The sequence below is a fragment of the Aythya fuligula genome, chromosome 13 (genome assembly GCF_009819795.1).
Source record: "Aythya fuligula isolate bAytFul2 chromosome 13, bAytFul2.pri, whole genome shotgun sequence".
In the NCBI taxonomy this organism is placed as follows: domain Eukaryota; kingdom Metazoa; phylum Chordata; class Aves; order Anseriformes; family Anatidae; genus Aythya; species Aythya fuligula.
The window spans coordinates 11,331,268-11,355,245 of record NC_045571.1 but is presented as its reverse complement, the minus strand read 5'-3'; the positions used below and the strand labels follow the sequence as shown (position 1 = coordinate 11,355,245).

Sequence of the window (23,978 nt, the reverse complement as noted above, 5' to 3'; positions counted from 1 at the left end):
TTGGGGCCGGGCCGCTCTGCTGGAGCCAGCGGAACCGGCTGCGGCTGCTGGCAGCGCGGTGGGGAGGCGGCATGACGCTCAAATCCAGCAGCGGAGGCGGCAGCAGCGGCAGCAGCAGCAGCATGAGGACGGCGCTCTCCGACCTCTACCTGGAGCACCTGCTGCAGAACAGGGCCAAGCCCGAGGTGAGCCCCTGCCCTGCTCCCTGCCCTGCTCCCGGCTCTGCTCCCTGCCCTGCACGGCTGCTCCCTGCCCGGTTTGGGGCAGCCCGGGGGGGAGGTCTCCCGGCAGAGCTGCTCGGCTCTGAGAACCTCCCCCCCCCGAGCCCTGGCTCGAGTATGGGGTCGGGGCTTGCTTGCAGGGAGGAGATTGCCCCCCGGTGCTGCCCTTGGCCCGTCCCGGCGCATGGACGCTGGAGCATCCCCCAAAGAGGCTCCCCGGGTCTGGCCCATGCTGGTGGTTTGTGTTTTTTATGGCTCAACCCTAGCAGGGTGCTTCCAAAAAATAAAAAAATAGCGTTTGGATCGGGCAGCTGCTGCGAGGAGCTCTCCCATCCCTCTGCTTGCCTGGCCGCCTGCGGAGCGGGGATAAATCACCAAAGGCAGCGCGGCGTGGAGGATGCAGGAGCTGGCCTGCAGCTCCCTGCTGTCACGGAGGCTTGGTGTCAGCAGGGATGAGGAGGGAGATGGCAAACTGGGCTGTGCGTGGGGCCTTTTGGGAGGTGCTCGGTAGGGCTAGCACCCAGCTGGTTTGTGTGTCCTGAGCTTGCCCATCGGCTGTGTGCTCATCCCTGCAGCATGAGCAGGCATGGACAGCGCTGCCCATGCCAACAGTGGCTCTGCAAAGTGGCAGGGACATCGCAGCAGCTCTCGGGAGAGGTTCAGGGTCCTGCTTCCCAGCCCAAATCAGACAGAGCAGCAGAGGTTCCTCTTCTCACTGCCCCCAGCAGAACCTCGTGCTGGGAAGCACCGCACCGTGCTCCTCCCGTGGCGGCAGGGCATGCAAAACCTCACAAGTGGAAGCAGAGTCATTGCTAGAAAACAAGCAGAAGTGAGGCAGGCCTCTGCCCTCTCCCCTTCGGCCCCACTACGTGTCTTTCTAGCCCTTTATCTCCTCGCTGGCAAATACAGGTTTGCCAAGGAGGTGTGGGCATTACTGCCAGCAGTGCTCCTGGCTTGCAGGGTGACCTTGGGCATGCCACCTTATCGGCCGTGACTCAGTTTCCCGGCTGTAAAATGGGCAAATCTGAGCCCTGGGAGGCCGGTGGTGAAGAGAAGGGCACTTTTTTGAGCTGGGGTGTGGAGGGGGCAGCGTGCTGTCCCCCGGGGAGTGTCTCGTGGCACCAAACCAGTGCCAGCTCCAGCGCAGGCCAAGGCTGCGGTCCCCAGTTCTGAAATGGCCACGGGTGAAACCAGTAGTTGAGAGCAGAGCAAAACAACTGGGTTTGACCAAAATGACGTGGATGAGGTTGGTTTCAGCTCTTTAATCTTAAACCTATTTTGTACTGTTCCAGTCTGTAGCGGCTGCAGGGAAAAAGCCGTTTTGAAGGTGGTGAATGGAGCAGCCGGGCCACCTCACAGGATCTGTTCCATCAGTGTCACAGTGTTACTGGCTGTCTCTTGGAGGTGACAGGCTTTGCAAACACATCTGGAAGGCTGCATCAGCCTTTCCTTGAGGGAAAACGGTGCCTCAGCAAAACCAACTGGGCTCCCTAGGAAACCTAAACCTATTCAGTCTCAGCTCCCAGTGAGCTGGAGTCAGCGCGAGGGCACACAGAGGTGGCGGCATGCACTGGCCCCACAGCCACTTGTGTCCCTTGTCCCTTCTGCTTCTCTGTTCCCCTTCCTCCTGTGACCTGGTGGCACGGCTGTGCCTATTTCTGGTTTCAGCAGTGTAATCCTGTTTGGTTTCAATCTTTTTTTCTTTTTTTAAACTTGGATCATATTGCTGAGGCCTTGGGTGAGATTGCTCATGTGATTGTAGACCTGAGCAGGGAGTAGCCTCGGGCAGGAGGCAGGATGAATTACTTCTAAATGGCCACATGACCACTGCTACCCAGCCTGCATGGCCTGAAAGCAACAGCCACGCTCTTTTTATTTTTTTATTTTTTGTTAGTTTGCTTTTGTTTTTACATGTTGATCTTTTTTAAGCTGTACTGAGACCCCAGTGCACACATCTGCTGCATGGCGGTGATGCTCCAGGGTGAGAGGAGAGGCTGCTGGGCCAGGACATCTCTGCACCAAGCAGGAGAGCAGATGGCCCTGCAGAAAGGTGCAGGCAGCACCTGGACATGCAGGACATGGGCCGGGGAGGGCTGCAGGCAGGGCGATGCCCAGGCTTGCTGTGGGGACAATGGGGCAAGACGTGTGGAGGGCTCTGAAGCCATGCCGGGTGTGCCAGCTGGCATGGCCTCATCCTTGCTCATTCCCTGGCACCGAAATATTCTGGCAGGGAAGGAGCTGGCTGTGCCTCCAGTTGGGATGCTCTTCCCCACCCCATGGCAAGAGCATGTTTCAGGGCTTCCTCTGCTCTGTGCTCACGGGATGGGGTTGAGCCACCCCGGGATAAGGATGCTCCCATGCCAGCCTCCCCATATATGCCCACAGGGATTATGACCAGACGAGGGGCGATGGCTGCTGGAGGGAGCTGGGTTTTGCTGCTCTCCACGGCTGGTGGAGTGTCTCCTGCTGTGCCGGGAGGGCAGTCCCAGGGGATCCTGGCGCTGGGCTTCCTCTGCCCTCCTGCCTCCATCTGAGCTACTGTGCTTTGGGGGCCCGCTTGGCAAAGCCAGCAGCGCCCGACCTTTCTCCACGTGCTCACCACGTGCTCTTCCAAGGCCACCCGATATCGAAGTCCCTTGGTGAGGACAGCAAGGAGAGCCCAGGAACCAAACCACCGGGCGTGCCCTTTGCACCAGGGTGCCGCTTCCCCAAGTGCTGCTTCAGCCACCTGGAAACGAGCTGCCCAGTTAATGTTTGATTTCCCCGGTGCCATACAGCCCAGCGCAGCAGCAAGAGCCACCCTGGTGGGCGATGCTGACCGTGGGGCAGGGTGCCAGGCCCTGGGGTCCTCCAGTGCTGTGTGGTTCAGCTCCAAACCTCCTCGCCCTGGCTGCAGAGGTGGCTGAGCCCTGGGGCTGCGCGGAGCTGTCTGTGGCCGCAGGGCTGGCTGCTGGCAGCGTGCAGGCACAGATGTTTCCTGCGGAGCCGTGTGTACGTAGCAGGAGCTGTCCCCTTGCCAGCACCGCTGCAGAGCCTCCAGAAGTCACCAAGCTGGCTGGGAGCGTGACGGCTGCTGGGAGGGTTCAGGGAAGGCGATGAGGCCAGACAGCTCGCGTGCACCGAGCGGGAGCTGTGCGTTTCCTGCATCCAGTGCCCTGCTGCGCAGCACTGGAGCTGACATGTGCCCTCCCCAGCTCCCCATCACGAGCTTGGCATTTCCCATCCCCAAGCACCGACCGCTCGGTGCAGTCACCTGGGGGCTGCCGGGGTCCCCAGAGGACCCTGCTGGGTTCAGAGCGGCCGTCGAGTGACTGGAGCCCTCCTGAGGCACTGCAGCGAGTGTGCGGTGACGAGGCTCGCTCTCCAGGAGTCACCAGGGTGACACTGGTGCTGTGTCAGCGTCGAGGCCTGGGTGTTTTCTCCAGCTCTCAGCAAAAAGCAAAGGTCAGGGCCAGGAGGCTCAGCTGGCTGGGGTGGTGGGGACGGGAACTCCCAGCCCTGGAGCAGACTGTGCCGTGTCCTGGGTCACCGGGCTTTGCTGAGCCTGGGGGTTTGGAGCCCGGGATTGCGTGGTGTAATGCTTTCCCGAGGCATGAATGAGATAAACGTGATCTGTGCTGACTCAGGTCACCTCACAGGCACTTTGGCCTCAGGCAGGGCTGGAGAAGTTCATTCTCTTCTTCCTCTTCTTCCTCCCACCCACTCACTCAGTAGGGCCGGGATGGCCGGTGGGGAGCCGAGGGCACGGCCAGCACTGCGGGGCCAGTCCTGGGGGGCAGCAGCTCACTTTGCAGTCTGGAGGTCCCTGTCTGGGACCCCTGCTCCAGCACCCGCTGCAGACCAAGAACAGATTTCCCCAGGGCTGAAATCCCCTATGAAATCTATGAAATCCTCTTCCCAGTGCCGACAGCCCCAGTTGGCCTGGAGCTGGGTGCTGGAGGGGAGCAGGGAGCTTCTGGCTGGCTCGGGAGCACTTTGCCTTCGGTGCCTGGATGGGGACGTGGCTTTGCAGCGTGTTGGTTGCCCGTTGACCCAGATGAGGAAAGGCTGAGCTTGTGAACTGAGCAAGGGCAGAGCCTGGCCCCAGTTCTGCCCTTGTTCCTCAGGGGTGAGGCCCAAACCGCTCTGTGAAGCTGCCCTGGGCTTTTGTGGGCTTTGGGCCACGCGCTGCTGCGACACATCCGTAGTGTGTGGGACCTGCTGCTGCAGAAGACAACCAGCTGTGGACTCCTGGCTTCTGTACCTGTAACTTTTCCAAAGTTTTCTCGCCTCCCGTGTCTCCCAAGCTGGAAAACTGCTGATCTTGATCTTCAAGGGGGAAGCTGTTTTGCTGTCTTTCTTCCCTTGCTCTTACTGTCCTCTCCTCCAGCTCATGGGTCTCACCTCCCCCCCTGAGCCCAGGAACGTGACCACGGGAGTAGCTCAGCCCCACGCAGGGGGAGCCCCTAAACCCCGGTCTGTGTTTTGCCCCGACAGGCCGTCACCCAGGCCCCGAATGCCATGACCGAGGACATTTACACCAACGGCTCGGCCACTCTGGGCAGTCCCTCCCACAGCAACGGCCACGAGGTGCGGAAGATACGCCTGGTGCAGTTCGAGAAGGTGACAGAGGAGCCCATGGTGAGGACCCCAAAACCCGGTGGCACCGAGCGGGGTGGAGGGGCAGGCAGAGCTGTGCTGATGGGCTGAATGTGGGGGAAGCTCAGCCACAAGAAGAGGGTGCTGGATGCTGCCTCCTGCCCGGGACCTGCGGGCGATGCCCGTGCCAAGAGGAGCCGATGTTGCTGGGAGCGCGGGGGCTCTCCCCTCCGGCGAGCAGTCACGGGTTTTCCTGTCTTCCAGGGAATCACGCTGAAGCTGAACGACAAGCAGAGCTGCATGGTGGCCAGGATCTTCCACGGGGGCATGATTCACAGACAAGGTAACAGCAAGGGACAGCCGAGGCCCTCCTAGAGGCCATGCACCAGGGGCACGACCGCAGCTGGCTTCTTTCCGCGCGGAGATCAGGCAGCCCCACCGTGGCATGGATATCCGTGTCCTTTCCTCCACCAGGAGCATGTCAGGAGCTCAGGACTCGCCCATCTCTCTGCAGGGTTGTTGTTAATGGGCTGGAGGCTTTAGGGAGAAATGCAGGGATGGGGGAAGGGCTCTCACAAACTGGAACTTGAGAGCCATCCGTCTGCCTCCCGTGACGGGGTGACCGTAACTAGAGATGGATCGTACCCCAGAGGCTGGGGGGGAAGCTCTTCCCGTTCCTGAAGTGCACAGGCAGGACAGGCGTGCTGTGGATTGGCTCTGCAAACCAAAATGAAGTGCCAAAAGAAATTAATAGGTGCCATTTTGTGGGTTTGGGTCTTGCCAAGGGGGTGTGGAAATGAGATGTTCTGTGCTTAGATGAGGCCCCTTTTCCAGCCTGGGGTCGAAGTGGGAAGTCTGAGCTTGCCCCTGCCAAGATAATACAGAAGCCATTCCAATAATGCTGCCGGAGCCTGATTTATAGCAGTATATCTGAGGCTATAATCTGGCTGGATGTATAAATTTAAAACACATAAAGCCGAGAAAGCTGGTGTTCAAGGGCTTTGTAAAGAGGCTGTCATTTGGCTCCAAGTGAGGTACTTGGGGCTGGGTTTAAATAACTCTGGAACGGGTGCTTTGACCAGTCTAAAGCAGGGAAAGACACAAAGTGGGAAGTAACCTGATAACCTTCAGCGTGAACAAAGTGTGTGCGTTGGGCAGAGGGGGTGGAATTCATTCCCCTTGTGCCTCGGGGTTAGGTGAGGGGTGGCTCTACGAGCACTGCCCAGGCAAACACCACCATGGTGCCCGGGGCACAGCTCACACTGGGGCTCAGAGGCTGCTGGAGCTGCCTAGCTGGGGTTTGGTGGGTGCCTTTTGTCTGCTCCTGCATTTTCATGTTTCTCCCGTTGCTGGCAGGCTCCCTGCACGTGGGTGATGAGATCATAGAAATCAATGGGCAGAGCGTGAGCAACCACTCGGTTGACCAGCTGCAGAAGATGCTGGTAGGTATCTGTGTGTGGTGGGGCTGTTCCCCAGCACTGAGCCCTTTGCCTACGGATGTGCTGCTTGGGGAGCTTGTCTTTGTCTCTTGAGAAGGGGCCAGCACGGAGGGAACAGACGGAGGGAAGCATTTCCTTTATGCTGGCCAAACGGGACGCTCCTCCCGGGGACAGCTGGGCTGGAGATGGAGCAGATCTCCGTGCTCATTCTGGTGATGCTGGGCAGTGCCCACAGCCAGCTCCTTGTGCGGGTGTCGGTGTCCCCCTTGGGTGTGGAACAAGCGTGGCAAGGCTATGCTGCTACAGCTCCTAGCCCATCCCCAGCAGAGCCATTTCTGCCTGGGCTCTGGCCTCCCCAAATCACAGCAGAGCTGGGAGCACACAGGAGCCTTTCTTCTGTGGGTCCTCGCTCCCTGCGCAGGTTGCTGCTGCCGGGCTGCCTCCAGGCCCACCTACTCCAACTTTTCTTTCTCCCCTTCCTTTGTTCACTAGAAAGAAACCCAGGGCATGGTCTCAATAAAAGTCATTCCCAACCAGCAAAACCGCCTCCCTGCTCTCCAGGTAAGTGCGGGCTGTGTCGTGACACGGCTCTGGGGCTGGGTGGGACCAGAGCAAACCACCAGGGACCAAAACTGGGGAGAGGCCTGGGGCAGGGTAGGGGTCAGGAGGAGCTGCTGGAGGGCGAAGGGACCTGCCCTGTGCTTCTATCACCGCAGATGAGTTAACCTGATGCGTATGCAGGAACACGGGCCTGGGTTTCCCCAGCCACACACCTACTTGTGTGCAGTCTTTAGCGATGTGAAAGCAGCAGAGTGCGTGCACCAGGAAGCCCGAGAGCTTCCTGCCCACCTCCAGGCCTTGCCGTTACACAGCCTTGCAGCCACGTCCCCGTTACAGCTCACAGCAGCACCTCCAGGTGCAGCACGGGGCGCTCGGCCGTGCCGGGCCGTTACTGCTGCCTGCTGCATCAGCTCCAGCACTGCTGAGCAGCTCTGCCCCTGAGCGAGGGGGAGGAAGGAAGCAGTGGGGGAGAGGAAGGCAGCTCCTGCTGCCGCTGCCAGGCAGGGGGTGACATGCTCTGGAGGGTGCATGCTGGCGCTCAGCATGGGCACTTGGCTGGCTTTGCCTTTGGAGTCCTGCTTTGGCCGAAATGCTTGGGGTAACGCGGAGGGCTGGTCCTCTGGGAGGATGTCTGAGCGTGGTGGCTGGCACACTGAGCTGCTCCCGGGGCTGGAGCTGACCCCAGCACAGCCCCTTTGCTGTGGACAGGCAGGAGTGGGAGAGGGGCTTGGGAGAGGTGGGGGCAGGATCTCCCTCAGAGGAGCTGAAGTCTCTGAGTATGGGGGTGAGTGAAAATCACCCCATTTCTCTCTCAGCCCTTGCGGCCGTCATTCCAGCTCTACCAGCCTTGCATGTGCTTGTTTAGTAAGTGCTGGCCCTGTCTCCCCTTTCCTGCTGTCCTGGGCCCACCCTGGCCTGACCGAGCCAGCTCCAATCGGCCAGGCCAGCTCAGCGCCGGGGAGAAGTTACCTCTGAGAAAAAGGACAAACCACCGGAGGCTGGCTCTGGGCTCAGGGAAGGACACGGGGACAAACTCCTTCCCAGCAGCAGCAGTTGCCCTCCCCTCGATGCGTCCAGGCTCCCGGGACCAACAGCTCCCGAGGTGCCCAGCTCTGTGCTGCCTGCAGCCCGCTGCTGAGAGCAGAGTAACTCCTGGTTTCGTTTCACCTCCTCTGTCCCCTCGATCCCCTTCAGCTCACGGCGTGACGGTGCAGATCCCAGCACCGCGATGCCCTGGGCAAAAGCAGCACCCAGCCTGGGCTGGCCCCGCAGCCTGGCAGCCGGCCACCACGAGGCCAGCCGAGGGCTTCTCGTGGCAGTTCTGCTTGGGAGGATCCTAATGAGAAACACCGAGCGCTCAGGTCTCTCAGGGTCACCTCCAACCCCGACATAAACTGCAGGTTTTTGACCTTAAATACTGAGGCTCCTTCTGCTGGAGCCTGCTTGGTGCCTGAGCTTGCAGCCCTAGGAAGGGGCTGGCAAATAATCCGCACCGGGAGCCGGCCATTTGATGTCCTTGGGTAATGCCTGGAGCTGTCTGGGGGTGACGCTGAGTCGGTGGGGTCTTCCCAAAATTTGAGGGACCTGGCTTGGAGAAGAGGGCTCCAGGCAGTGCCCACTGTGTGTCCCCTGCGTGCTTGTGTCGGTGCCCACCTTCCTGGCACCGCAGGGTGCTTTCAAAGCAAGTGTTGGGCCTGAGCAGGTGGCAGGATCCTGGAAGGCTGTTCCATGTTTGTCGTCTTCCTTCCCAAGAGGTCTCATGGCACAGCCCGATCTGTGCTCTGCTTTCCTGGCACCAAGGGACCCGTGGTTGTGTCCCGCTGGCCCCGTGCTTCTGGCAGGTCACAGCAGCGCTGCTGGAGGACGTGCTGTGGGGAAATTGTTTTGATGGGGAATAAGGACAGCACGGTCTGCCCGGCTTGGGCACGCAGTCCTTCAGCAGCTGCACAGCTGCTGCCAGGCGATGCAGCGTGGGGCTGGGAGCTGGATATGGCCAAGCTCAGCCGCCCGGCACGGCCATGCCAACTGCAGCCCTTTCTCTCTTCCAGATGTTCATGAGGGCGCAGTTTGACTATGACCCCAAAAAAGACAGCCTGATCCCCTGCAAGGAAGCGGGGCTGAAATTCCAGACTGGTGACGTGATTCAGATCATCAACAAGGACGACAGCAACTGGTGGCAGGGCCGCGTGGAGGGCTCCGGCACCGAGGCGGCGGGGCTCATCCCTTCCCCAGAGCTCCAGGAGTGGTAGGTCCCTGGTCAGGGAACCCCAGTCTGGGGATGGATGTGGTTGTGGGACTGGGAGCCCCATCCCCAGCTCACGGCTGGGGCACGGAGCTCTGCTGTGCTGGCAGGAATAGGGTGAGACCTTAGGGTGGGTGCCCCTGTGTGTCTGAGGGACGATCCCAGTGCTCCCCAGGGCCTCGGGGTGGCAGCCGGGCCTCACTGGTGTCCTCCTCTCTCGGCAGGCGTGTGGCAAGCACCACCCAGTCCAGTCAGAGCGAAGCCCCGAGCTGCAGCCCCTTCGGGAAGAAAAAGAAGTGCAAAGACAAATACCTGGCCAAGCACAGCTCAAGTAAGTGTGAGCCCCAAACTCTGCAGGCTGTAAAACACAGGGCAGGCGCTGGCCTTGCTGCTGCTCAGCCCTCGGGAAGCAGTCACAGCAAAAAGGGACCACAAAACCCCAGGTCAGTGTCCTGTTGGGACACGGAGCGTGCCTGTCAGCTGCTTGTGTAAACCCCGAGCTAACCCGTGCTCGGCCTGCCCTGGGCCAGCAGCGGGCTGAGGACGTGCTGGCTGCTGGCCCGACCTGTAGCTCCGAGCAACAACAAACAGGGCCATAAATCAGCAAGATAAATAAAGCTCCCCGAGCAACAAGCTCTCTGCAGCTTCCCGCTGCCTCCTCACCCGGCTGCTGGGTCCTACTGTTCTGGGCAGAAATGCCCCATCTCGATCGCTCCCCTCGCTTTGCCAGAGGATCTGGCTGCACTCCCACACGCACAGCCCAGCTGTGGTAGCCAGGCCGGTGCTAATGACTGTCTTGTTTCTCTTCCATTCCAGTTTTTGACCAGCTGGATGTGGTTTCCTACGAGGAGGTGGTGAGGCTGCCCGCCTTCAAGAGGAAGACCCTGGTGCTCATCGGTAGGCCCTGCCCCAGGCGTCCTCAGCGCGGGGGCTGCACGTGCTGGGGGCTGTGGGGCTGAACATGGGCTGGGGCAGGGCTGCCCTTCAAAGCTTGTGAGCTTTGGGGGGTATTTACTATGCCTGCAGCAGTCCCCAAGCAGGCTGACATCTGTATGTAGGCTGCCACCTGCACTGCAGGGCTGGGGTGGAGTGGGTTCGGGAGAGTTTCTGGCTCTTAAACATCGTCCTGGTTGCTGGAGGCAAGAGCACCTGATGCAGGGAGAGCCTCCTCCAGGCTGGAGAACACCACAGACCTGCTCAGAAAGCGGGTGCTGGGAGTGCTGGCACTGTCCCTCAGACGTGGAGCTGCAGAGGGGCCCTGGCTCCTCCTGAGCCCGGTTCCAGCGTCCATCCCTCCTTCCCTGCAGGAGCCAGCGGAGTGGGCCGTAGCCACATCAAGAACGCTCTGCTCAGCAACAACCCCGAGAAGTTCATGTACCCAGCTCCTCGTAAGTACCTCAGCAGGGCAAAGGGAGCACAGCCCTGCCCTGGCACCCCCTGTGGCACGTTCCTCACCTCCTCCTCAGGGCAGGGGGGCCTGGACCTTCTGACCTTCACGGGAGGTACACAGGTCTTCTGTGCTCTTCCTTGCCCTAGCCCCATGCTCAAAAAGGGACCAGAAACCCCCCAGGTCAGTTCCCCAGCCCTTCTGGGGTCAGCACGTGCCAGCATTGCCCTCTCTCCCCAGACACCACGCGCCCCCCGAAGAAGAACGAGGTGGACGGGAAGGATTACTACTTCGTCTCCACCGAGGAGATGACCCGGGACATCTCAGCCAACGAGTTCCTGGAGTTTGGAAGCTACCAGGGAAATATGTTCGGCACCAAGTTTGAAACAGTGCACAAGATCCACCAGCAGGACAAAGTCGCTATCTTGGACATTGAGCCCCAGGTAGGGAGCAGGGGAACAGGGAGTGGGATGGGGATTGCTGTGCATCGAACCACCCTCGTGCTGGGTGTGACCAGCTAAGCCTTCCCCAAGCCCAGGAGCATTGGGGTGGCATTTCCATGCCCGAGATGTGGGTACTGCATGTCCCTGGCTGGGACAGGGACCCTGTCCCCTGTCAGACACCAGCCGTGGGGGTGCTGCTTTTTGAAGTGACATCCAACAGCCAGCCCAGCAGCAGGGTGCACCACAGGGATGGGGATGGATGCTCACAGCTGCATCACAGGCACCACAGCATCCCCCTAACCACATGCTGCTCTCTCCACAGACCCTGAAGATCGTCCGCACGGCAGAGCTCTCCCCGTTCATAGTCTTCATCGCCCCAACAGACAAGGCAGAGGAGGTGAGTGACGGTGGCAGGTGCAGAGTTTCCTCTCATTTGGGCAGGGGGTGGTGAGGAGCCCATGGCACTTGGGGGCAGAAACCTTGTGGCAGCCCAGGGCTCTCCCTCCTGCTCCGTAAGGAGGATCATCATCTTTCTTGTGGTGCAGGGAAGCTTCATTAACCCAGAGCTAAGGAATAGGATTGGGGGATTCCTGCAGCCTTAGGCTGACTGCCACGTACAGACCCCAGCCCACATCAGCCCCGCAGCACCACGAGCCACTAGCACGTAGCTGGCTGCACAGCCCAGCACCAGCTCCAGCTGTAGCAGTGCTGCAGAGCAGGAACACTTCTCCTGCCATCAGCTATGCAAATTGGACAGGCGAACAGCAGCGTTCCATTCTTCGGCTCATTGTGCTCATCCCTCCAAAATTAGGACCAAGCAGCACTGATGCTGCTGCACCAGCCCAGACCATTAGCTGGGGGTTGTACAGCGTGCAGCAGGCTGCAGGGGGAGATTTCTGTAGCATCACACAGGCATTAATGTGCAGTGTTACACGGCCAGACCTCACGCTGGGGGCAGCCCGTTCCCCCCAGCCCATGCCCCGTGGCTGCGCTGGCTCCAGGCAGAGGCACTAATCCCTGCCGCAGTGGGCAGGGCCAGCCCTGCTGCTGCACGCACTGCTCTGCTCTATATATAGCCAGCTGCCGCAGCTCAGGTAGCTGCTTCCTCCAGGAGTAAGAGCCAAAATGTCACCTAGCAGGGCTCGTGTGACCCAGGCAAACTGCTCAGTGTGTCCCCCCCACCCCAATAACTGCTGGGCAGCCCCCCTCTGTGCAGAGGCAGAGGGATGCATGCGTTTTAGGCTCCAGCTCAATTTTTCACAGCATGGGCTGCACTGGGGAAAGGTGCTTGGTGTCCAGTTAGAGGCTGCAGGGAGACAGCAGTAGGACAGGGAGGCTGGTGGGGCTGTCGGCCCGTGCTGGTTACAGGCCAGCGGGGAGGGATCGTCTTGCAGAGCTCCTGCTTTTAAATCAGCCCCAGGCCTCAAGCTGGGGAGCTGTAGCAATGAGCAGCCTGCTGCTAGGCGAACCTTTTCATCCTGGGGAGCTGCCACAAGGCACTTTAAAGACAAATACAGGGCTAAGCAGAGCTGACCTCACTCTAGCAGGTAACCTGATGCTCCCAGCATTGCATAAAAGCACAATTAAAATCCACTGATGCTCCCGTGGGGCTGCACAACAGCTCTCCTGGCCTGTTCGCTGCTCTGTGCTCAGGTTGGGAACAGCCGGAGTTGTTTTGGGGACGGGACAGAGCTTTCCTGTTGAGCTGGGCTGTGAATCCCCCTCCTGAGCGTGCTCTCCTGTTCCTTGCAGTCGGAGGCGTTGCAGCAACTCCGTAAGGATTCCGAGAGCATCCGGAGCCGCTACGCACACTACTTTGACCTCTCCATAGTCAACAACGGAGTGGAGGAAAGCCTCAAGCTGCTGGAGGAAGCCTTTGAGCAGGCCTGCAGCTCTCCACAGTGGGTGCCCGTCTCCTGGGTGTACTGAGAGGGCTTCCAGCCCCCGCCGCTTCCCATCAACCCATCCTGCAGCAGAGAAACCTCCTCCTCAGCTTCCCCTGATCGCCGCCCGGCCCAGCACAAGTCCCTTCCTCTGCTGCCCCACGGACCCGGTCTCATTTGGTCGACACACACAGGGTCTCCAGAGCACCACTGCCAGGGAATGCAGGCCAGAGGCTGCCCGAAGGAACAGCCGCCTCCCGCTGCACTCAAACGGGGCTGCAGCAGAGCCCACGGCATCCCCACAGCTCAGAGCACAGCCCCCCCGCCTCACCTGGCGAGGGAAAGCACAATCCTGCAGCACCCAGCCTGTCTTGTTCTCTGCGTCAGCCCCGAGGGACGTGGCACAGCAGGGGCCGTCCAGGCAGGTGTCCCTGCACCTGCACCAAACACCTTGAAAGCCTGGGTGGTGACCTCGAGCCCCTGACAAGCCCACAGCTTGGGAGGCTTCTCAGACCACAGCAGGGCTCCTAAGTCCAAGGGTTTTCCCTCACAAGCCAGTAAAGCCAGAAAAAGGCAAGTGTGGATTTGACACGGAACGTGCCATCCCCAGGCAGGTCTCACGCCTGCATTCTGAGGTTTGGGTTTTCTGTTTCACCCTGTGCAACTGTAGTTGTAAAAACTCCCTGCATTTAAATCCTCACTGTGCAGCTTGGATTGTTACTGGCTGGCCAGAAAAACTCAGCAGCAGTTGAGCAAGTCCTACGGACCAAAGCCCAGAGGGGCAGTTCAATGGGTGAAGTAGATCCAGCCACAAGTATCCGTTGCATGCAGTAGAAACAGTCTCTAAAGAGATCATCCAGGCATGTTTTCCAGTCCCGGGTGCCTTGCACACCATATGCTAACCTAAAAGGCACCCCCACAATGGGGTTTGCTCCTCCTGAAGGTGGAATGCATCGATACACCAGCCCCACCATGCCCAGGAAGCATCGTGGTGGCTCCCGGGCAGACCACAGCCATCACCTCCATGCAAGAATATCGTGTGTGTTCAGCAGTCAGCTAGGGGAAGGGGGCTAACAAGTCTTGTGCAATCTTTTTTTTTTGTTTTGTTTTAAGGATGCCAAAAATAAGATCTGTTGATGTGCAATAGGGACCTTTGTTCTGATCCACTGCAGGGAAACAATGAGCAGCAATAAACGTGTGCTGAAACATCGCCGTGGCTGGTGTTTTAACTCGGGCTGCGTAGGGGCTCCCAGCTGCAAGCCTTCCACCTCCCTGACCCAGAGGCACTTGAGGTAAAGCAGGCCAGGGCCGAGCAGTTCTCCATCTACTGCCAGACCTCTCCAGTAGGAAGAAAGCTTCCAGGCATATCCCACTGGGATTTACAAGCAGAGGGTGGCCCCTACTCACCTATCCAGTCCAGATGACCAGAGGCCTCTCTAGTTGGGATCCAAGTAGACTCAAGCACTTCTCTGTACCTGCAGCACGCACACATTAACCACCTCCCCTCCCCACAGACAGACCTAGGAGGTCGGTGTTCTCAGATCACTATCGAGCCAGATAAGCAAGAAAGTCACCCATTTAAAAATAGGGCTTTTATTATGTAAAAAAAGAATAAAAACGTGACGTTTCATCTGCTCAGGTTCTGACAGTCACCAGCTGCTGGCACCATTGCCTGCGCCTCTAGCATTAGAGGGGAGAAAAGGGTCAGACAAGTCAGATTAAAGCAATGCATTAAGGTAAGACAAACGTTACAGGACCTCTGCAGGGACAGAAGCTCAGAACAACACAGCCTGGATCCTTCCCCATCGAAAGGGGCTAAAACCCTGGCTCAGCACTATCCCTGTGATAGAAGAGACCTCCTACTGCCAGTGAGCCACCCCAGACAAGGATATTAGGACAACTCATTATGAAACCGTTCAAGCTCCACACCCAGTGCCCCCTGCAGAGCTGCTTTTGGCCAACTGCTCACAAGCTCTGCAGTCCCGACAGCCCTTTAGAGATCCTGGGCAGCCACCTTCTTGTTACTGCTTCTGCCCCACAGCCACATCCCCACTGGAAGCTTCCAGAGCACGTTAGGTACCAAGACAAGGGAAGGCAGCTGAGAGTGCTGCAGTCCCCTTCCAACCACCAGGATGGAGCCAGCAGGAGGTGGACACTGGCAACATTACTGGGACACTGGGTCTGGGATCAGCTGACAACTAACAGGCAGGTTCCCCATACTACGAAGCATAAAGCAGGAAATTCATGTTCTAATCCTTTATGACAGAAGTTTTTAGAAGGTATTGAATACCTTTGGAACATTTGTTCTCAATTATCTGAGGGTCAAGCCAAGCAAACGGCCAGGTCAAAAAAAACAACAGAGCCCTTCAAATAACTGATTCAATTGTCCCCATGCCAAGCCCTTTCCACGGGCCGTGGCGAGGCCAGTCCTCCAGCCACCAATACATTCTGCGACTGTCAGGTAACAGCTCCAACCCTGGAAGAGAAGGAAGGAAGAGGCAGGACAAGAGCAGGGGGAAAGTGCCATTCCTCCCTCTCGTGGTGAAAATGAATACACCTAAGAGCAAGGAGCTGCAGTTTCCCTGAAGATGCCATTTCTGTTGGCATCAAGGCGTCCAGATTCACAAAGCAATCCAGTGCAGGGGCAGTCAGGTACCCCCTCCTCTGGCTACCCTTAAAACAGGATGAGGAGGGGTACATGAGCAGGGCTTATCCTGGGCAAACACACCTCCTCACTCATATTATGCACAGCAGAAAAGGAACTGGGAACTTGCTGGCCCCTCTGCCATGCAGCCAGTCCTGGTTTCTCAAGGCCTCAGACTCCTCCCTCTCTAACGATGAGGTCGCCTGCTTTGGATAGATCCAGTCGCTTACTCTGAGCTCTCTTCTACCTCCTTCTGTTTCTTCTTTTTCTTCTTCTTGGTGCTGGTTTCACTGGTCTGGGAAGAGGTTGGAGAGGTCAGGAAGGAATGAGAGGCATCACCCGCTGCTCACGTCCATCCCCAGTGCAGATCCATCCCCCCCTCCCTCACAACCAGTCCAGTTTGTGAATGTGCCTGTCCTGAGGCACCTTCCTCCCCCTGTGGGGAGCCTGGTACGCTGAGGACACACACAGCGGGCTGCTGCCACATTTATCCTGGGGGTGTGGGGGACAGACAGCAGCCCTTCCCAACGCCTGGTCCCTACCACGGCAGTACCCAGTTACATACCACTTCTACTTGTTCTCCCCCGCTTTCAGCTGCTTCTTTGGCTTTCTTTTCTTTCTTCTTCTTCTTCTTTTCCTTTTTGCTCAGCTCCTCTGGTGGTGGAGTGGCTGGGGATGGTGGGGTCACGGCCTCCTCACTTTCACTCTCCGACTCCCGCTTCCTCTGTTAGGAGAGCACACGGTCAGCCGGGCCATCTCCCAAAAGGGCTCAAGGGATGGAAAAGCTGTCTGCAAGCTTACGGCTGCTTTGCCCAGTTCAAATTTCTCGGTTAGCAACGCTTTGAAAAGGAGGGTGAGCTACAGACTGCCAGAGAGAAACATGAATGGGCTGAGGCCATAAACAGGTCACTCTACTGCTAATCCACAGACCACAAAACCACAACAAAGTGGGCACTGAGCTCCCGGAACATGAAACACTGCCCACGTACTACAAGCAAACAAAGCAGCCCACAGTTCAGCACTTGATACCAACTGCCTAAAGGAACAGGCACACATTAGAAGTCTTCAGGGCCCAACCAACCTTACAGCCAGACAGCAGCAGCGATACTCACTTTTGGAGCCCTCTCCACCTCTGATACAGCTTGGGGAACTGCAGCTGCCTCCTTCTTGGACGTCTCCCTGAAAGAGAAGACACCAGGCTAAGAAGGACAGTCACTGCCTGGCACTGCTCTGCACCACTACAAAGCCCCTTCCCCCTTGCAAGGCATCAGGTGGAGGAGCTCAGTGTGGGGAAGACCCGCAGCCTGCACCAGTGCCAGCTGGACAGGACAGTGGCAAAGCCTCCCCTCTTTCCTTTAGCAGACTGACTCCCTCTAAAGCCACAGGCACAGGCTAAGAGGGATAACCGTCTGCTCAGGGCCTTCTGCTCCAGCCCTGCCCAGCACCAGCACGGTCCCTGTAACTCTGAGAACACTGCACACCAAGGGCCCAGACAGCAAATACACCTTGGCCAGGTCTGACACACCTGAGAGCACGAGCAGCAGCACCCAGATCAGTGCTCACTGCACACCGCCTGCTCTCTGTGCCATCATTCTGAAACTGAAATCGTACCCACCTGTAATCCACATACTCCTTCTTCCAGGAATCTGGTGTGCTCTCGTTGGGCTTTCCGTGCTTGTCCAGCAGACCCTTCTGGATCATCATCTTCTTTTGACTGGCCTGAGAGTGCAAAAAAGTCAGACTGCAGCTCCACAGAGGAGAAACCTTCCCCTGGGCTTCAGCCACCCATCCTGAGAGGAGATAATCTATGAGCAAGCCAAGCCAAGAACCACATGGTCACTGACTGAACACTTCTCTAAGGACTTTCTGACAACTCAGAGAAAACATCTGCTGCACAGCAGCCTACAAGTCACAGACAGGGAGTAGTCAGAAGGCATCTCATCAGGAAATAAGGGCTAATTTGGGCGGGGAACTAACAGCAAAAGCTGCGTGTAATTGGGCTTATATCCTTGACGTGCTTTTCTCCCCGCAGCTTTATGACCTGCCACATTTCAGGTGACCCACTCCAACTGCAGAGCTCCTTGCCCAGCCCCTCCAGAGCCATCAGCATAGGGTGATAGATGAAGGTCATCTTTGCACAGAGTGCTAATGCCATCCACTTCACATCATGTGGCTCTTTAACACAGGAGGGTTCAAGCACAGACCTGAGGTGCCCACAGCCCAGCACTGGGCTCCCACCAACACCCCCTGCTGCTCACCTTGGGACCAAGGCCCCACTTGCGGGGATACGTGTCTCTCTCCATGATCACTCTCTTGATCTTTGCCACCACGCCATGGTCGCAGGTAGAGATGACTGCAGTGGTCATCAAGGCGATAGCTGCAGAAGCAACAGGGAGCTCGTGAACACTTCAAAACAGCAAGACTGTGACAGGACAGATGCAGGAACCTGTTGGGTTCAGCCTGCTCTTCCTCTGGCAGCACAAAGAGGAGGCAAATACCCCAGCAATGCCGTATCACCCCGAAATCTTACTGGACACAAGTCCTGAACTAAAGCTTCAGAGAGCTGCCCTGCAAGATGCGAGAGCATCTGTGTCATGGACTGACTACAACAGGAGCACGAGCCCCTCCAGTTTACTCCAGAAGATCAGTGAGGCCAGGCAGCACCAGACAGACCATCCTACAGTGCCCCACCACCTGCCATCTACACAGCTTCGATGAAGACGCCAGTCAGAACAAAGCACTGCCTCAAACCACTTCACAGAAGCTGACAGTTGGTACTGATCCTCGGTACGTGTGATGTGCCAGGTGGCAGTGTGCAATCAGACGTCATCCCTCGTCTTAGTGGGGACAGAGCCCCTCCAGAGAGGGGCTCTGACCCTGCCAGCACTGCTTTGCTCCTGCAGGCAGCCAGCCACACACCGCAGCAGCCCCCAGTAGGACACTGGGAGGCTGGAGGGTGTCTGGAGGCTGCACAGCACCCAAACCCTAGAACAGGAATTGGGGTGTTGCAGGAGGGCAGTGCCACTGCACTCAGAGAATGGATAAACTTCATCATCACCTCACACACAGCACGCCTGAGCACCACACAGCTGCAATGTGACTGAGGAACTCTTGTCACCAAGGACTGGCTCTGAAGAAAGCATGCAGCTCATATCCCAGGCAGCAAGAGGTAACAGGGATAACAGAAGACTTCTGACAGCAACGCAAGCAACAGCCTACCCTGCATACAGCTTGGCTCTGATGCAGCTGGTGCTTCCTAACATCCTGCTCAATGCCAACCACCTTGCAGCCTGGCTCACTCGGCTATATTAACCCACAATTTCTGTCAGGAAATGCTATTTAAACCTTCTGTGCTCGGAGATTCATCTGTTACACGTTTGCTAGAATAGATGGGCACAAGAAGAATGAGGAGTTTCATACCTAGGCAGATAGCTTCTCCTTTTGTGGTGATGACAACAATCTCCTGATTAAGCTCAATACCATCTTCATACCTCAGGACACCAGGTAGCATGATCTTGGCTCCATAGCAGATAGCATTAACCTAAAAAGGTGGGGAACGAGAGGGCTTATAAGCTACTGGAGAATAAAAACAATGCAAGAAGTGCCTCTGATGTTTTGGCCTCCTGTTGCCATTACTGTTAACAATAACATCTCCACATATTTGTTTCTCATTGTCTACCATATAAAACCTGGGTGCTTTGGGAAAAGCAAACAAAAGAAAGCACCCATCAGAGCCAACTGATGCTTGGTTCTGGGCTCTCCAATCTTACTGCTGTGACCTTGCAGCAGTCCACACAAGGTCCTACAAAGCTCTCAAGCAGGACCCTGCTGTACTCCGTGAGGATCCTGCTCCTCATTTATTTTATTAGCTATACAAATGGGACAGCACTTCACAGTTGCTACATCAACTGGCTCTAACTCAGGAACTCACCGCACTGTCTTTCATGACCAGCCGTTTGTGGGAAGTCAGCAGTTTCTCCAGGGGCAGGATCACCCTTCGCAGGTAGCTGTCATCCTTGTTGTTGTCATACTGCCACTGCGCGTCCAGGACATCATGCATCGTCACCATGTTGTCCTGAAAAAGACACAACCCCTCTGAAATCTCCTACCAGCCACCAGCTCAAAACACATAAAAGAAAATGAAGCCTAATAGCAAACAGTGTGCTGAAAGGGAGCAAAACCAGATGCACAATTCACAATCATCAACAAATATTACCTGGAAGAGGCAAGGACAAATACTTTCAAGAGTATACAGCTCAAGATCAGCCTAATCTCTGCTACTGCAGGCTGCAACCTTCCTCATGTCATGCTGCGCTTGGATCTAATGGGTAGACCCTGCCTACACTTCAGAAGTGCCTCACACTTAAACACCTCAAACTTTGAGACAAAGAACATCAGTGAGTAGAAGCCTAAAGCAAGCAGCTCACCAATCTGTGACCTGCAATAAGTTATCGAAGCACCTGCGAGCATCCATCACCTGGAATTCAGAAATGAATGCTAGTGATCACTCTCATAACCCTGCATTTGCAAGGAGAGAAGTTAGTCCTGGAGTCTGAACCAGCAACAGGATCCAGCAATGACCAGACAGAAAACACTGGGGAATTGTTCGAGATCATATAGGACTGCACCTCCCAAGCTCCCCTCCACAGGCACGCTCCCTGCGTCCTGCCCTGACACCAAGCGGTCATAAGCTGCTATGCAGAAAGCTCAGCTCGTGCCTGAGCTCCTGGCACGTGCATGCTTTGTAGGCTGAGAAATACAGGTGGCGTAAAACAGACTTTCAGTCACCGTGGTGCATTTCCCAGTCGCTCACTGTTCCAAAGTTTAATTACCAGAACAGGGAGAGGGCCCTGGACTGAACTCAACACTTTGGTTACAGACTGCCTGTGGCCAAGAGCTTCCATGTTCTCAGGGCTATTCACAAAACTTCTCCCAGTCAGTGCACATCTGCACAGAGCTCTTGCCATTCCGACAATTCCTAATCTGCTGGTTATAATCAGAGCCACCGTTACCTTCTCTCCCATGATCCCAGATCGCACTCTCCGCAGCTCCTGCATCTGGCCCCCAACACCGAGCAGCAGACCAAGGTGCACACAAAGCGTTCGGATATACGTGCCTGCTTCACAGCTCACCCAGAAGATACCTGAAACACAAGGCAGGACAGGTGGTTAGTTAAATAGGTGTCTAGAAATGAGTCACATCTAGAAGCTCTGTGTTCAACCCCTCAGAGCCATCAGCATAGGGTGATAGATGAAGGTCATCTTTGCACCAAGTGCTAATGCCATCTAGTTGACATCATTTGGCTCGTCAGTCAAGGATGCAAGGTGGGATTTGCTTCTCTGCACACACAAGCAATAAGGGAAGCAGTTACTGCTTGATGGTGGGAAGGATTTGTCTTAAGTTCGTCTAAAAATGACAGGAAGCAGCCCATTTCAATGGAAATTTTATCAGCTGTGAGTTGAATCGAAAGAAGGCAGAAAACCCCCATTTTACCTAATCTTCTCTCAGGATCATACTCCACCAGCTTGCTCTCATAGATGGTTCTGACTCTCAGCTGCCGCTTGACAGCAGCGATGAGGGGAGGTCGCTGGAACAGGGCACCTGTCAGAGTTTCTATTGCCTGGAAGCAGAAACAGGAACAACAGCTTAACTTGGGCCATGAGCAGAGCTAACATACGAGCACCACAGAACGTCCAGCAACTAGGGCCACTTCCATGAGCAAGAACACAGAAGATCCATCACCATTTGGTTATGTTGTATTTCAGAAAGCTGTTACGAACCACTGATGTGGTCAAAACGCTACCCCAACTGCCAGTGAGGTACAGCTGGCTTTTTCCATCAGGTGGCAGTGTGCAATCAGACGTCATCCCTCGTCTTAGTGGGGACAGAGCCCCTCTCTGGAGGGGCTCTGACCCTGCCAGCACTGCTTTGCTCCTGCAGGCAGCCAGCCACACACCGCAGCAGCCCCCAGTAGGACACTGGGAGGCTGGAGGGTGTCTGGAGGCTGCACAGCACCCAAACCCTAGAACAGGAGTCAGGGTGTTGCAGGAGGGCAGTGCCACTGCACTCAGAGAATGGATAAACTTCATCATCACCTCACACACAGCACGCCTGATGTCCATTCCTACCCTCTCAAATCCCACAGAAGCTGAACCCTTTGAGTGTCAAGTGGCTAACAGTGTGCTGAGACTTACCCTGGCAAGCTGAGTCTCACTTTCAATTGCATTGTGCAGCCGAACAATTCCCACATACTCTTTGCCTGAAAGAACGACAAGAGCAGTCAGGAGCGGCCACTTGCATTTAATGTTGATCTCAAGGCGCACGCTGCTACACAGCCACACATCTAGGGAGTCCAGGTATTTTCACAAACATCTCCTGAGAAGTGCACACAACCCATTATCCAGCTGGTTCTCCTCACAGTGAAAATCATCTGAGCTCTGTGTTTGTTGTTTCACCAAGCATTATTTCACTGGAGTTGTAGGTTTGTGCCTTAAATTCAGTTAACACATGAAACTGGTCTTTCAGAAGGGTTTTCATTGACGGCACAAGTCCCAGACACAGAGAAACAATCAAAAAACACCTGAGACAGCACGGGTGCACCCTCACTGGCTTGGAGCAAGACGGATCCTTGAGTTCAAGGCACTGCAAGCCTAGGGCAGCCCTTGGAAGTCTCCATCTTGTCTCCAAAAGAGCTCTGCACCTTCCAAGTCACTTCAAGTGAAAATGGTCCCATGTCAATAAACATACCTGCACTCTGCTGGGATTTGACCAGCCGCGTTGCCCTCTCAATGCACACAATCAGGCACCCAGTCACCTTAGGGTCCAGTGTGCCGCTGTGCCCGGTCTTCTCTACCCGAAGGATGCGCCGGATCCACGCGACCACCTCATGTGAAGATGGGTTGGAAGGTTTGTCGAGATTAATAAAGCCTGACCTATGGCACAAAGCAACAGATTAAGGCCTAAGTATTGGGACAAACGAAGCAGTAGTGTGAAAACCTTGATGAGACTTGCCATTGTATGGAAAAAGAAAAGAATTTCTAAATGAACAGCCAAGTAAGAGCTGAGCCCACAGCTGCTCCCCCTGAGCACGCATCAAGCTGCTCTGCACACTGCTCCTCTGAAAGGCAGGTCATACTCTGCACAAGCAAGTAATTCTTTTCTTTCCATAATGTTATCAGTACTCGGTCCTTAATACAAACCAAACACTGCAAACACGTTCCAAGCAGCCTCAAAGCCTGGCAGGCTGAAGAGAAAAGAACATGCTTTCAAGATGTTAACTGTAAAGAAAATTAAGTCATTTTAGAGCTTATTGCACTCACCTTACATACTCAGAGATCTCCCTCTTAAGGGGGTTAGCACCAGAAGGCAGGGGTGTGTAGTGTGCTGTCATCACATTTAACTTGTCAAAGTTCTACAAAACCAAACAAAAGTTTATTGTAAGCAAAATGAAGCTCAACTGAGCTCGAGGAGAGTATTTGCCCTAACGCATCTCCGCAATTACTCCACATCCGGTTCACATTTGAATGAAAAAACCTCCTCCAAACTGCAACCAACCTGCAGCTAGAACTGCAGAAATGCTTTCCTGAGAGGAAGGATCAGAAGTTCTAGGTAGAAGAGGTGGGGAAGGAGCAGAAAGCTGACTTTTGCACTGTGGAATAATTGCAGCATGCCCCACATATTCTATATGCATGGCTTGGGGGCACACAGGAGCACAGGCCCATGAGGCTGAAGTTAAGTTAATGAAGTTTTTTTTGCAAGTGCTTGCAGGAGGCGATGAAGTGAGAGCAGGCACCCAGATACCGCCAGCAGCCGAGCTCTGCAGCCTGATCTCTGCACGCACGTGGCTCGGCCCTGCTGTGAGCACCGCACGTGGCAGCGAGCAGCACCGTAACCCTGCACAGAGAGCCGGGCACCCGAAGGGAGCAGAGGGAAGGCGCCTGGCCAAGCCCCTACCCCCCCGTGAGCCCCTACCTTCAGCAGCAGCGGCCACTGCGACGTGTCCAGCTGGGCCACGCGGGACTCGGGCTTGATGAGGAACTCCCCGGTGTGCTGGATGTCCTGCGGGCACAGCGCCGGGTCAGCGGCCGGCGGGGGGGGCCCCACACACGTGGCCGCCCCGGGAGGGGACCGAGGCCCCGTGGGGGGGGTCCCGGAGAGGGGTCTGGGGGGGGGTGTGGGTGTCCCCGGGGCGCTGAGGGCCCCGCACTCACCGCCACGTCCTCGTCGAGCAGCGCCCGCTTCTCCTTCTTGCGCTTCTTCTTGGCGCTGCCACCTGCGGGGCGGAGGCGCTCAGGGCAGGCCCCGGAGGGCCCCGCTCAGCCCGAGCCCGGCCCCGCGCCCTCCTCGCTGCCCCCCGGGCTCCCCCCGGGTCCCTCCCGGCCTCCCGGTGCCCCCCTCCCCTCTCCGCTCCCCCCCCCCCGGCCCGCACCGTCCCCGTCCGCCATGGCCGCGCCGCGTGCTGCCGCCCGCGCGGGGAGCCGAAAGGCCGCGCATGCGCGGAACAGTGGCCACGCCCCCTCCCATAACCACGCCCCTTCCACAAAGCCCCGCCCCCTCACAGCCCTCCCCTTAGCCCCACCC

The 23,978-nt window shown here is 56.8% G+C and overlaps 2 protein-coding genes and 5 non-coding genes across 7 annotated transcripts; 1 reads left to right on the top strand and 6 right to left on the bottom strand.

Moving 5' to 3' along the window:
- MPP1 (membrane palmitoylated protein 1) lies at nt 1–13,964 on the top strand. The gene is made up of 12 exons (XM_032196521.1): nt 1–185; nt 4,698–4,841; nt 5,064–5,142; nt 6,156–6,241; nt 6,731–6,799; nt 8,848–9,044; nt 9,266–9,372; nt 9,858–9,938; nt 10,349–10,429; nt 10,669–10,871; nt 11,194–11,268; nt 12,624–13,964. Exons 1-12 carry the CDS (start codon nt 72–74, stop codon nt 12,798–12,800), a joined length of 1,413 nt encoding a protein of 470 aa, XP_032052412.1. The 5' UTR covers nt 1–71; the 3' UTR covers nt 12,801–13,964.
- Nucleotides 13,965–14,327: 363 nt separating this feature from the next.
- DKC1 (dyskerin pseudouridine synthase 1) lies at nt 14,328–23,883 on the bottom strand. Its single transcript, XM_032196445.1, has 15 exons — nt 23,827–23,883; nt 23,609–23,670; nt 23,370–23,456; nt 22,718–22,809; nt 22,146–22,330; nt 21,593–21,657; nt 20,892–21,018; nt 20,411–20,541; nt 19,330–19,473; nt 18,819–18,939; nt 17,657–17,775; nt 17,014–17,117; nt 16,511–16,577; nt 15,964–16,122; nt 14,328–15,693 (listed from the first exon to the last, which is right to left on the bottom strand). The coding sequence occupies exons 1-15, from the start codon at nt 23,840–23,842 to the stop codon at nt 15,625–15,627; spliced, it is 1,548 nt and encodes a 515-aa protein (XP_032052336.1). The 5' UTR covers nt 23,843–23,883; the 3' UTR covers nt 14,328–15,624.
- LOC116494636 lies at nt 17,497–17,572 on the bottom strand. The gene has a single exon (XR_004253884.1). It is a non-coding gene; the product is annotated as a small nucleolar RNA SNORD83 (small nucleolar RNA).
- On the bottom strand, nt 18,214–18,461 carry LOC116494637. Its single transcript, XR_004253885.1, has one exon. It is a non-coding gene; the product is annotated as a small nucleolar RNA SNORD17 (small nucleolar RNA).
- Nucleotides 20,139–20,271, bottom strand: LOC116494644. The gene has a single exon (XR_004253891.1). It is a non-coding gene; the product is annotated as a small nucleolar RNA SNORA36 family (small nucleolar RNA).
- LOC116494641 lies at nt 20,627–20,702 on the bottom strand. The gene has a single exon (XR_004253888.1). It is a non-coding gene; the product is annotated as a small nucleolar RNA SNORD83 (small nucleolar RNA).
- On the bottom strand, nt 21,251–21,498 carry LOC116494638. Its single transcript, XR_004253886.1, has one exon. It is a non-coding gene; the product is annotated as a small nucleolar RNA SNORD17 (small nucleolar RNA).
- Nucleotides 23,884–23,978: the final 95 nt, after the last annotated feature.

What these genes read in the sequence shown, in the direction of transcription:
- MPP1 (XM_032196521.1), top strand. Translation starts at nt 72, where the DNA reads ATGACGCTCAAATCCAGCAGCGGAGGCGGCAGCAGCGGCAGCAGCAGC. An exon ending in ACCGCCTCCCTGCTCTCCAG is followed by an intron (nt 6,800 to 8,847) that starts GTAAGTGCGGGC and finishes TCTCTCTTCCAG; the next exon opens with ATGTTCATGAGGGCGCAGTT. An exon ending in CAACAGACAAGGCAGAGGAG is followed by an intron (nt 11,269 to 12,623) that starts GTGAGTGACGGT and finishes TGTTCCTTGCAG; the next exon opens with TCGGAGGCGTTGCAGCAACT.
- DKC1 (XM_032196445.1), bottom strand. An exon ending in AGTGGGGCCTTGGTCCCAAG is followed by an intron (nt 17,118 to 17,656) that starts GTGAGCAGCAGG and finishes TTGCACTCTCAG; the next exon opens with GCCAGTCAAAAGAAGATGAT. An exon ending in AAGGAGTATGTGGATTACAG is followed by an intron (nt 16,578 to 17,013) that starts GTGGGTACGATT and finishes CTTCTCTTTCAG; the next exon opens with GGAGACGTCCAAGAAGGAGG.